At 44.4% G+C, this 13,238-nt stretch overlaps 1 protein-coding gene across 2 annotated transcripts; it reads left to right on the forward strand.

Annotated features, from left to right (window-relative positions):
* The first annotated feature begins 646 nt into the window (after positions 1–646).
* Positions 647–13,053, forward strand: fbxo46 (F-box protein 46). 2 transcript variants are annotated; one of them, XM_053873434.1, is made up of 3 exons: positions 647–1,009; positions 8,926–9,540; positions 9,611–13,053. In XM_053873434.1, exons 2-3 carry the CDS (start codon positions 9,073–9,075, stop codon positions 11,432–11,434), a joined length of 2,292 nt encoding a protein of 763 aa, XP_053729409.1. In that variant the 5' UTR covers positions 647–1,009; positions 8,926–9,072; the 3' UTR covers positions 11,435–13,053. The 2 variants fall into 2 exon arrangements, with proteins under 2 accessions (XP_053729409.1, XP_053729410.1); XM_053873435.1 differs by lacking the exon at positions 647–1,009 and adding an exon at positions 1,018–1,292.
* The last annotated feature ends 185 nt before the right edge of the window (positions 13,054–13,238 follow it).

Genomic DNA, 13,238 nt, shown 5'->3' on the forward strand with positions numbered 1-13,238 from the left:
TTTGAAGCTTCAGCCCACAGACGACAGTCAGTAGAAAAAAAGTCCAGTTTAATATAAGCCTGCATTTATTTCACATTATTCATAATTGACAAACATTATCAAATAGAAAACAATATTGGATGAAAATAAATCTTAAATCTGTATTGGTGTATGCATGCAATTTCCACATCGGAGGATGCATCTCTCCTATTTATTTGATTGATATTTTATTAATCCACTAGGTGAATATGTAAAGGTGAATTTTATATATTTAATGTGATTTTCTAAAACAATATCAACAAATATTTAAACCAAGAGCATCTTCAGTGTCGATTACAGCACAATAACTGATCTACTTTTTTTACATTCATATTATTAGCAAAGACTGCTATAGTTTTAGTTGTCAATAATAAATCAAGGTTTGGGAGAGTGTCTGATCCTGCGTCAGTAAATGCCATATAATTTCATGCATAGCAACCGATAGATAAGAGCGCAACAGTGAGACCAGTTGTCACCTGTCAGCCACACAGTGACCTTGTGCGTGGTGGACCGGTGGAGGTAGAGTGGGCGGTGTCACGCAGCTTCCATATATGGGCATAGCATCGACTCCGTTCTACCATTGGCTGCGGCTTTGATGCAGCTGCTTGTCAACAAGGTTGCCCCTCCCCCCTGTCGTTCTGACACCGATTATTTTGGTCTCCCCGAGAACATACCGTAAAAGCTGGTGTCACTTCCAAATAGATAGCGGGCGAGGGGCCGCGACGAGCCCAAACAAGGCGCACAGTCCAGCAGACCGACTCCAGAGAGGTGACAAACCTGGACAGCGGCCGCCTCTGCTCAGGCTTCATAATAGAGAGAGTCTCCTGGCCTGCGAGCAAGTTAGCTTAGCTACGTGGACGCGGCTAGTTAACGCGTGCTACCTGCTATTCACCGTTAAGGGGTTTATTTCGAGCCAACTAAGGCGGAGGAACTATTGTCACCGACAGTTAACAGGTCCAAGGAGCCACTTGCAGAGAGAAACACCACCGCGGTAAGACAGTCCGAGCGTTTGCTCCGTTTTTCTTCTGAGTTAGCCTCCTAGCCATCACTGTTTTGTTTACCTTCTGCTCAATAGCGATCAGATAAAAGAACAAAGAATACAGAGGTCCATTAATAGCATCACTTTGAACTAAGAAAATATCTTATATTGACATGAAAAGAGCCAAAGCCCTTCAGATTCAAAACGATCGACAGGGAATTGAACATTTACTCCGGCGCAGTGTGAGCTAATTCGAGCTTCTCCCGACGTATGGCTTCGGATTTTAAGTGCTACGGTAACTTTAAATAACATTTACTTCAGCGTGAGCACAGTTTTGTTTGTCAATTTGAAGTTCTTGAAGGTTGTCACGTAGCAGATTTTATGTGTTGTTTTAAACGGCCTGACTGTTGAAGTAAGGCTCGAAAGTACGGCGAGTAAAATAATTTGGTTGACGGTGGTTAAAAGCTCTTTTCAACCACTGATTCTTACTAGAAATGAAATTAATCTCGCGTGTGATCGCCGCAAAATGTATTCTAGTCACGTCATTGATTTTGAAATGTTATTTCCTGGTAGTTCCCAAAGGTGTGTAGTATTGATTTCTATGAGCGCATCATGAGATGACATCTGAATGCAGAAAGGGGGTCGTGGGTTCCAAGGCACGTTCAGGTAGCTTAATGTTGCGTGGTGTCCCGGTTTAAGTACTGAATTGGCTCGGTTTGTCCGATCGGCTCCGACGTCCTGTGATGATGACGTCAAACCACGATGACGCAAACCACGACATGTTTATAGTGTAGATTTTAATAAACTATCCAAAAAAACAATTAAAATCTTGTGAAGTTTGTACATAGCCGGTAGGGCTTCCATTGACGTTGGTCACAGTGGACGGAGAGGAATTCGGAAATACTGTTACTCCACTGGTTAGTGATCACGTTACAGATGTATGGCCAATAATGTAATCCAATGTCATCATTAGTGGTCGCCTTGCGCCAGCTGAACCCATCGGGTCCTTTGACTGGTATGTTTTCAAGTTATAGGTTCATCATATGAAGAATAAGAAAGTAATCATTGCTACTGTGTACAAATAAAATTATTTAAAAGACAAAGTAAATCACTTGATAGCTACAAGATCTCATTGCCTAATATCAACTAGATCTCCTTATAAATACACCAGAAGCCCAGTCCACTTTTTAATTTGTGATATTTGTTATATCTTTGTTGGATATTATGTTTCTTTGTTTTCATTTGGTATATTTATTAACTGTTTTGTCGTTGAGGACCAAAGTCTTTTTGACAACGGACTTTGATATTTTCCAGGACACACTGAGTCACTCGGATCCTTTGTAACATTGGTTGCTGGCCACATAGTTGCTCTGCTGGAGGTCTGGCCACTCGTATTATCTAGTGGAGTTTGAAAAGATGAATAATCCTTTTTAAATGGTTTTCAGAAAATGTTGTTCTTCGACCTAGTTTGCAAATATTCCATTTACCTGTTGGAATAATTTATTGGCAGAGCCTCTCTCGTGATGACCAAATCAAACCTTTAAGTTGCAAGTTCAGTCATCAAAATGCAATAAAACATGTCTTGTTATGAAGATTGAAAGTTATATTGTACATTGTGTAAAAAAAAAAATCTTTGTGGGGTGTCTTGGTTTACACTTGTTCGTGCTTGTCTTTGTTTGAGACGTAATCGAACATGGGACATTGGTGCCTGTTGTTACGCAACACCATCAAATGTATCATAAAAATTAAACACTTATTTTTAGCCACATTCTACCGGGCTAAACATTTATCACTGTATCATTGCACTGAGCGGCTGTTTGGGTTTTGGGTTATTATTTTTAAACAAAAAGGGAAATGGCAAGTACAATGTAGATGAGGCAATGAATAGGTTCATCAAACAGCAGTGTGGCCTGTTGAAACCTGTTCTTCTAAATTTGGTGTTCATCATGTTTTGTGATGGAGCACTTCATTTTGTAGACCTAGCTGGGTGTCAGGTCATCATTTTTTAAGGGGTGAATAAGTCTGACGTATACACTTTGTTTTGCCTATATTGACTTAATTATATTCACACAGAGTTATGAAGTCCACCATCCTCTGGCAACCATTGTGGGTAGACATTGTTCAAACCCTCCAGTTTGAAGGGAAGGCTAGACTTGGGCTTCATGTTGGGGAAAATGCAAAAGGGTCACGTTGAAAACAGTTGGTGGTTGCTTTCTGTGTGGAAGGTTTTTCGTCCTCTCACTTCCAGGTACTGTGTGCGAGTCTTTACCATGGTGTAAATCGGTGTAAGACCACTATTTTTCTCATACTTGTATCATATTTTAACTGGATTGGATGATTGAGACTATTGAGGCATGTGAAATGAGGTTGTGGCGTTGATCAGGTTTAGATCGCATGGAGAAAGGCTAAGAATCTTAAAGGTTCTGAAGTTAACACCAGCTTTCTTGCCAACCCTTTGGATAAACATTATCTAGAGTCTTTAAAAATGTTTTGTGCTTTATAGCGGCTCTGCACGCTGCCCTTTACACCAAGGAAGTAAAGTACAGTGATATATTGCTTGGTGACTCTTCAGTTTATAATTCCCTTCTTAACCTTTTGACAGTGTGTCATACCTAAGGTTTGCAGATTGCTGTGCTGTGCTGGTGTAGCTGGCTGGCGCGGTTCTTGGGTGGGATTTAATGGATTAGATTTATGTAGAAAGCTTACAACCAAAGTGTAGCCTTACTTTGCAGGATTCGTTTCAAACGAAGAGTGGTAGAAGTTGCTTTAGGCTAAAAACAAACGGCTATGTGGTGCAATAAAAAGGGAAGATTCCGCCCCTGTGAAATACCTGACAAGATGCTACTCGCTGTGTCTTAATAAATGCCTTGCGGGAATTTATATCCCTCATACAATGCAGTTTTACATGATTTCGGGATTTTTGGCTGACAAAAACTTTAAATGTTATTTAAATCTCATTGTTTTAAAGGTATCTGCACCATCAAGCTTCAGGAGCCTGTTTTATCATCTTAATATGCAGATATGTTGCCAAACTATTTGCATTATCTGAACGGCAACCCAATAACAATTTACACAAGTCTACCCCTGAAGTCTAGCTTACTTGGCATGTACAAGTAAAACGCTAACATCATCATCAGTGTCATCCGGAGCATGCACAAATATGAAAGAACTCTCAGAAGAGCCACAACCAATACTGTTCATGACCACAGACCACATTTGCCATTGAGATACCATTAGTATGCTGCATTTGATGCTAGCAGTCAAGCTAAGAAAGAAATAAAGCTAATGCTAGTGTGCGCTGTTCGCTCTTATGAGTACTGAGAGCGAGTGTCCGTTTAGCTTGACTGGACATGTAGTAGGTGACAAAGGAAGTTACCCATCTAGGGAATGGCTTTTGTTCACAAAAACTATCATTGATTGACAAGTGACTTCATCTTGTTTCTACCTGTTGACGTTTGACATGCTGCTATTTTGTTGAATTTTTTACATTTATAGTAAGAATAACTTTGGTTATTTATAAATTGATGTTTTAATATTTAAAAGCTACGTAGGAGCTGCAATTGGGTAGGTTTTTCTATTTGCATTACAATGAAACAAGCAACTCTGGACACTTTATTGGTGGTTGAAAAGGTTTTGACAGTTTGTCCTCTAAATTGTACTATAGGTAACCATCCTGCTGTCCTCCTCCTTAGTTACATTTCTCACTCCTCGAAACTGCATAATGAGACGTGTCGCTTCTAGTCAAGTTCCAGTAGTCACGCTACTTCATTTTTTCAAGTGCCTTGCTGCACTGTTGACATGTTTTGCTGTAAACTATGTGACGGAAGTGGTAGACTAACAAGTTAGTACACGTTTGTTCAGGGTTTATGACAGTGTAACTGTACCAAAACCACCAAAGGACCACCAAACATGCTGCGCAACTGTTTGTGGTCCTCATGTCGGAGTAATACAGTAAATAATTGAGTTGTGTAACTTTTAATATATTTTTAATAAGGTCAACTCGGGTGTGATGGATGTACTAGTGGAAATTGGTTACAGCCATAAAGGTGATAGTTGCTTGAGCGTGAACAGTAAATGAAATGTCACCAGTTGGAAAGTGGTCTGTTGATGGGTTTTAATTTTGCCTCTGGTTACTTTTGTCTGTGTTATTACAAAGTGAGTAGATGGTGTATTGAACTTCACACTGAAGGTCCTACAAGCATTTTAGAATTAACTTCATCTTAATGAATATTTCCATGCTGCCTCGAAAAAACCGGTAAATAACATGATGTTCTGGAAGGGAGTGTATTTTTGCAGAAAGTCTGGTGGGGTTGTACTGAGAGTCTGAAGCAGATTTGCTTCCCTCTTTGCTATAGTTTAATCTTCCTGCTCCGAGTTCAGCTGCTACTGTGTGATTAAGCAGAAAGCATTTGAACCGGCCAACAACACTTGAGTCATTCCATTAGTCCAAATGAACAAAGCCCCACCCATTAAGACAGACAGAAGAAAAGCAGTGACCTGTTTTTAAACTCTGGAATGGAGGAGTTCGAAACTGTGTCTGCAAAATTCAAACAGCAAAACAAATATTGATGCCCTGAAAGTCAATGTTGTCCTGTTTGGTTTTGTATCCTATGCACCCAGGAGTTGACACTGCAATACAGGGAGCCTTTCATACGTAAACTATTCCCAGTTTCGCAGTAACAGCTGGATATTTCTTTATTCATTTTTTTCCTCACTGCTCATATGTTTCTCATGCCAAACTCATTACACATCTTTTCAGCGTCTATCTCATTCAAAATGTAACCAGGCTTGGTCAGTTGAGATAGTGTCAATATTGGGTAGATATGGGGTCACATGCTTTAGGTTTTAAGTGTGTTTTTTGTAGGTTTGTTATTTTCCATTCTTCCAAGTCCATTTCCCTGTAGAAGCCAGTATTTCTGCAGTTTATGGAGAAAGGTTTGGAGGCAAAGTTAGGGAGGCTACACGCCAATGGTTTGGAGCATGCTGTTTGAAGAAAGCTAGAAATGAAAGCACGGGGCATTTTGCCCTATTTCCCAGCCCTAGGTCAAGGGGGAGAAGGCAGATTTACTGGGGCAACCCCTGACGGGACATGCTGACAGACCAAGAGCATATTTATTGACGGATATGATGGATAGATAAAGGCCAAATTCCAGAAGCTAGTTATCATAAATGAATGTGAATTGCACTGAGAGCAGGCTAAATAAAAGTAAGCATTGCATGGTGTTGGGGTTATGGGTGTTAGATGGGTAGTCTAAAGATAACCACTGACATTACACATGACATTAAAGGAACTGTGTAGTTCAATGTTAAGTGATTTTAGTCTCAGCATTTTTGTCATTTGTTGTTGCCCCTGTTGTTCACTTTTAAATGTGCTCACAACCATAAAAGCATGGTTCCCGACGGATTTTGTACTTGTGCGTTGTTTTAAAAAGATATGACTTGTGGTTCAGAGTATGCTCTAAATATGTTTCTCGTGACTAAGAGAAGCTTTGTTGTCCAAATTGTGCTTTTTCATTAGTAGATGTGTGAGAAGATTGATTTTGTGCTCGATTAAATTGTTTTCTATTGATATTTATTTTGAAGAAGAAGCTGTTGTTGAGCAACTCAGTCAAATAAAAATGCCCTTTTTTGACAGCAGGTATTTAGTTTGAGTCGAGTCAAAAATGATTGTCTTGCTCTCATGTCCCAGTCTTGTGTCTTGTCTCTTAAGATGAGCACCTCATCACACCCTGAACTGTTTGTGCTTTTGGTGACTGTGGGTAAATTAAATACTCTTGTCATTGCTTTTTGTTCTCTGTCTGTCAGTTGTTCAATAATAGTAATGATAAATAATGAATAATGAAGTAAATTCAAGAGATATTCATATGTGTAATTCAACACAGCCCACAGGTCTGACCTGGGTGCACACGTGCTCTTTTGTCTGTAGTGTGTTGTTGAGGAAGCACTTGTGCGCTATGGGCATCAGGTTACCTTTCAAATCATTGTAAATAATTCAGATATTTTTCCCTTGTTTGTTGCTTGAACATGCAGAGTTACGTTGCTCGTTTCAAATGAACCAGGTGCAGGTGACTTCCCACGTCTCTGAGTGACTCTTGAATTCTGACGCTTGGATTAGAAAAGTCACATCTTCACACTGGTGTGGGATCATCAGCACATGTTACATTTTGTTTTTGGCTTCATAGAAGCAATAAATGTTCAAGATCAGACCTTTGCAACTGTCTTATAAAACTGATAAGACTGGCTGGTCAGTGAATTTGGTTTTTTTTTTCTCTGAGCCATCCACAGTGCTCCGAAACATTTTTCAGTCCAATATTTTGTGTAAACAAAGACAAAAAATTGTCTTCTTGCTTCAGAAATATTCTTGAGATTCTTGGACAAAATACATGAATTTACCTTCACTGTCCCAGAAACCCGTGCTTCAAGCATTGTGAATAAGAGGTCAGTCTGTGTATATGAGCAAGTGGTAGTCAATGATGCTTCGCAGGTCAAACGTGGCGTGAGCCCAAGCGGTTGTTGTCCCGATCAGACTCCTGAGTCATATTCATGATGACAGCTGTTGGCGTTACCCTGTCCGTCGATCAGAGGAGGCGAATCAAAGAGACAGGTGCTCGGTCATGAGATTCTCGCTGTGTAGGAAAGTTTGGGACTTAAAGTTTGCACAGCAATAATATGCAGTCGTGCATTGCCAACCAAATGATGACCAAACATGTTGCAGTCACTTTCATAATTGTTTTTTTTAACTAATTTCTTTGGGGGCTTTAAGCTGCACTTGAAGCCTGGTGTGCCTTCTTCTCCTTCCGACCAGATAGGCATTCTCTCAAAAGCAAACACACACGTGCTAGGGCTTCCCTCTCCAGCCTTTCTATTTGGCGTGTGGAAAGGGGCGAGGAAGGGTTGGACTACGACAAATCTGACTGCCACCCCACCCCCCCTGCTGCTTTCTAAAAATAGGTCCAGCATATGTCTCCATGCTCCTGCTTGTGTTGCCTCCTATTAACCAAGTCGTCTTTGAAGCATCAAGATGCAGGAGAGTCCATTTGGAGCCATTCTCTCCTCCCTTTCATTAGCCCGCCACGTTCACTGTCCTTAAATGGATCCCCTCCCCCTAATTTCATCGAAGGAGTCTGAGCCTTCCAGGGTGGGATCAAAGCAGTGTGCTAGTTGCGTTGAGCAAGACAGAAGCAGCCCCGTTCTCATGAGGCTTTTTGATAGTAAGTGGGGACAAGGGATCGGATAGCTTTGAGTCTGAAGTTGAAATCATTGAAGACCTAGTGGAGAACTGGGAAAAGATAAAGCTATTACTGCGTGCTCACTTGTATGAGCCTCCTTTAATGCGGGATGACCTGATGCCACTTTTGTTTGCTGATATTTGAGTACTTCCTCATACAAGTCATTAATAATACCATAACAACCATTCTGCATCGTTTTTTGTTTGTTTTTTTTAAGCACACATTCCTTAGGCCACTGCTACAGATTTGTCCAGTTTTGCCTGGCAATCTATACATATGCTGATGTATAATATCTAAGATCCTTGTGCCGCTGGTTTATGTGTACTGAGTTCCCTCGTGTATTGCAGGTGTTATGTTCCAGGACCACACATGATAGTTGAAGCACTATGATCTGAATCTAGTGCATAGTGAGGGTGAAACGCAATATAGCCCTGATACACTGAAGTGTATATTAATATATGCCATGTAGTCATTTCCTTATACGCTACCCATTGTGAAACACTCCCAGTTGTTTATGTTGAACAGACGTTCATTGTGATATCAATTGATTATAGATTGTTTGGATTGATTCTGACACTGATGACCTCTGTTTCTATGGAGATAAGGACTCTGTTTTATCTCTCTCTCTCTCTCTCTCTTCTCACCACCCTCCCCCGTCTTCTGTCTGCACTCTGGCCCTCCACATTTTTCTAAATGCAGGTTTTATGACTGGTGTTGCTGCAGAGGTGGGTGGTGGTCAGTGCCCATCAAGTCGGCACTGGGGCGCAGAGCCAGCAATGGCAGTTCTGGTTCTTGGTACTCGCTGGCCTGCATAGGTGCCGGGATGTTCCGGCAGTCTCCATCCTGATGGACCGAGACACTTTCTCCCACATCCGCCTGTGGTGCCCACGCCCCTTTGGCACCTTTTCTCAGAACAAAGCTCGGAGCCCAGGCTCGGGGGGCAGTGGAGCTGGGGATGGAAGTGGTGGGGGTGTGGGCTCACCCTCCCTCTGCAAAGGTGAACCTTCTCCAAGCACCAGGAGGACGATCGATGGAACCGAAGATGGAGGGGTCTTAGTAGGAGTTCAGGAGGTGATCGGAGAAAAGGATGACGTGGGCTCGGAAAACACTCCACCTGAGCCAGAGCATGTTTCGAGCTCCATCACCCAGCCTCCTGCCAACTCCGCTGCCCCTGCTTCGCCGCAAATGGAAGATGGCCGTGTCATGCTGGACACCTGGTATGTCATCAAACCTGGGAACACCAAGGAGAAGATTGCCTTTTTCGTGGCACACCAGTTTAGTGGTGCAGGACAACCCAGGCCAAGCGCCATGAAGGTCAGCAGGGATTACGCTGCAGTCTTTCTATTCTATGACTTGTCCATAAACATGTTCCTTTTCTCTACAGGTTAAAGGCAATTGGGCTACTGACTGCAGTAAAGCGAAAAGACGGAGACGATGCTCTTCTTATGACCCTCCGCCTCGTTCTCAGTCTGCTGCCTTGCACCTACGTCGAGATTCTCCTCTGGCCAATGCACCGCCTGGCCCTGATGATTCGGCACAGGCAGGAGTGAATGAAACAGACCTTCTGTCAGTGGCAGAGATGGTTGCCTTGGTCGAGCAAAGGACCGCCATGGCCCTCCAGGGCATTGTGGCAGTTCATGGGAACCAGCCCCTCCAACAGACCCCAAGTACCACTCATGACCCGAGCCTTACCCCACACCAGCACACTCGACTCCAGGAAACGGTGTCAGACCCCTCGCCTATGGTGTTTGCGACGGACAGTTTAAATAGCAAGTCCTCCAAAGAATCTTCATCTCCCATCCAGACAGACCAGGAGCTGGAGGAACAGTCTTGCAGAGTAGCCGAGGCTATTGCACACTTTGAATCCCAGAACCTGGAGAATCGGCTCCATTTAGATGCTGGTTCTGGAATGGACGTGAAACATCGAGCTCGGGAAAGAGATAACAGGATGGGAGGGGAGTCCGGCAGTGTAACCCCTCCGCCTGCACCGAGCCACAGTCACGGTGAGGTAAGAATAGCTTTCAGAGTGTCTAATCTGGACCCACGGTCTCAACTGGAGCCAGCTGGCAGGTCCCGCTGTATGTTTATGAGCTGTGGAGGAGGGGCCAATCAAGCGTCGGCAAGGTCCAAAGAGAAAATCACCTGTGACCTGTATCAGCTAGTCAGCCCTTCCTCCAGAGACCCCAACAGTCTCCTGCTTGCTGCTACTACTGCTGCCCCCAAACCAGATGGGGACCATCACCACGACAAGCAAGCTACCAATAACCTAGACCAGGCCCAGGACCTGCCATCTGCAGAGAAGAAGGCTGCAGGTGTCGGGAGAGAGCGGGTCACTGGCTTTCACGTCGAGGTTGTGGTGACGGGCGCTGTGGACCAATGTGTGTTTTTCGGGAAAGATAGTACTGAGAATGTGCAAGAGGAGACTGTATGTTTTGCGTTGCCTAGTGGAGCTGGCGGGGCAGTTAACAGTTCCACTGACTCTACTTCAGATGATCCTCCACCTGGACAGTTGTTTTTCCTTCAGCCTCCTCGGCGGGTAGAAGAAGAGGCAAAGGAATCAAGTGCTAGTCGGGGGCTGGGAATATGCTCTTTGGACTGTGCCAACAACAACAACAACAGTTCGGGCTCCGGGATGGGAGTGGGCTCTGGTGAGCGGGTGACACGGCCAGATTCTCCTCTAGGCAACATGGGGGATGACTGCTCAGACCCATCGCTGTGTCGCCTCTACCGCCACGTATCTCACGATTTTCTTGAGATCCGCTTTCAGATTCAGCGGTTGCTCGAACCCCGGCAGTACATGCTGCAGCTCCCCGACCACATCATGGTAAACATCTTCAGTTACCTGCCCACGCGTTCCCTTGCCGCCCTTAAGTGCACCTGCCACTATTTCAAGGTGCTTATCGAGACGTTTGGAGTGCGAGCGATTGACTCGCGATGGAACCAAGACCCTCTCTACAGGGACGACCCCTGCAAGCAGTGCAAGCGGCAGTACGAGCGCGGAGATGTTTCACTGTGCCGTTGGCACCCTAAACCTTACCACCATGACCTGCCTTATGGACGTTCCTATTGGATGTGCTGCCGGTGTACAGACAAGGACACACCTGGCTGTCGTGTTGGGCTCCATGACAACAACTGGGTCCAGCAACCTGCTGATGGCTCTCAGCCAATCCGCACCAAGCGGGAGGACAGAAGGGAGGAGCCCAGGTAGATGAGTGTACACCTCCGTTTTACCAACTATCATCTCCTCTCGCTGTCATCCTCCGAAGGACACAAGGAAAGAGAATGTGCTCTCTAGGTCGTGTTTTCTGTCGCGGCACTCCTTTCCTGTAGGTGACCTCTTTGGAGGGAAGTTGAGTTCTCAAGAAAAAAAAAAAAAGAGTCACACTCCTTGCCTTTTTCAGCCCTCCAGAATCCCTTTCTGTTCACTCCAAAGTGGCACCTTTCAAATGTACCATACCAGGGTTGGGGTCCTCTCCTCCTGCTGCTGCCTCTGACTGATCCTGGGTTCAGTACAACTCATCTTGGGCAATTCATGTCAAACCTTTGCAGTGTATTTCAATGAGATTAGCATTGATTCAGTGAAGCATAGAAATGTAACGCCCCGGAGCAGCCTGCTAACTGATCCCACACTTCTGTTCCATTTTCTATCACTCTGGATGTTTGTCGGACTCGGCACGGCTGCCGTCGGGAGGGAGCTGCTCCGAGTTCTGACAACAGATGTACAACTTACTTTGGTGGAATGTTCCGTGTCTGCTATAGAACTGTGATTGTATGAAGCAAACTTGATTTTACCGTCGTACAGATGCCATGAGTCGCCGTCCTGCGTTTCTATCTCTCTGAATGTGCTGTAACTGTCAGTCCCCTGATGATGCTGCTGCTGCTGTCATTGCCTGTCTCACTCATGTTCATAGCCAAACCATCGGTGAACGGCGGACACTCCGCCAGAGATCGGACCCTGACCTTGTTGACTAGCCATGAAAAGGAGCCACTGAGAGGGGTGTGGATTACTGATGACTTTATATATATATATATATATATATTAAGATTGGGATGAATAAGAGAAACTTGATGTCACTTTGAAAAGGCCTGATGTCACTTTGTATGGTTTGACTGCTTGTTTGCCCGTTTTTTTTTTTTTTTTTTTTTTTTTTTAGGGGGGGCTTCTGATTTATTGGGATGTGTGTGTGTGCGCGTGTATCAGAGAATGTTTGCTGTTCTATTTACTTTTATCCTCGGATTGTGCTCCATGTATTGGTCTGTCCACCGATTCCACTCACAAAGATGACTTTCTTTTTTTTCCTTTCAATTCATCTTTGTCCGGGCGCCCTGGTCCTCCTCCCTCCTCTCATTCCGCAGAGGGCAGAGTTTGCCAAAGCCGCCGTTCATGCTTGAAAGTTCGGACCTTCAGAGGGGGAAATAAATCAACACCAGCTTCCAGCCTTAAAGCCCCTACCTCTTAACCCCTGGCGGGAGAACGAGGCTCCAGAAGCCGCGCAGATGGTCGAGAGTATTGGGAGAAGCACAGGACCCCGGCAGGAGCTATGTTTAAACATGACAGACACCACCAAGCTCTGCTGGATCCACCCATGGCTCTCGTGTGGGAGAAGGTGAACAGTGCCCCTGCTTTTAAACTCCCTCAGCCCCCATGACCTGACAGACTGGACTGAAAAGTCTCTGCAGTGGAGGTGGGGAGGAGGTCTGGGTCGTCATGGGAGAAGGTCGTAGGTTTGCGGACACGTACAATGCTAATGGGAAATATCTGCTTCAATAAAAAAGTGATGATTAAAACTGGTATTATGAATGAAACCCCGGCCTGAGTGACGCCTGATCTTTGAACTGCCACGACTGTGACTCCGGAAGCTGCATGGCTCACGCTGCTGAAGGTGCTGTCGCAAGATGTAGCCGGGCCAGAAACTGGAGCCGCTGTATGTGAGACAGACAAATATTTGACTCTCAGTTCGACAAAGTTTGTGAAGAACTTGAAATGAACAGTGTCAGTGGGAGTGTCTCAG

The sequence above is a fragment of the Synchiropus splendidus genome, chromosome 8 (assembly GCF_027744825.2).
Source record: "Synchiropus splendidus isolate RoL2022-P1 chromosome 8, RoL_Sspl_1.0, whole genome shotgun sequence".
NCBI classification, from domain to species: Eukaryota; Metazoa; Chordata; class Actinopteri; order Syngnathiformes; family Callionymidae; genus Synchiropus; species Synchiropus splendidus.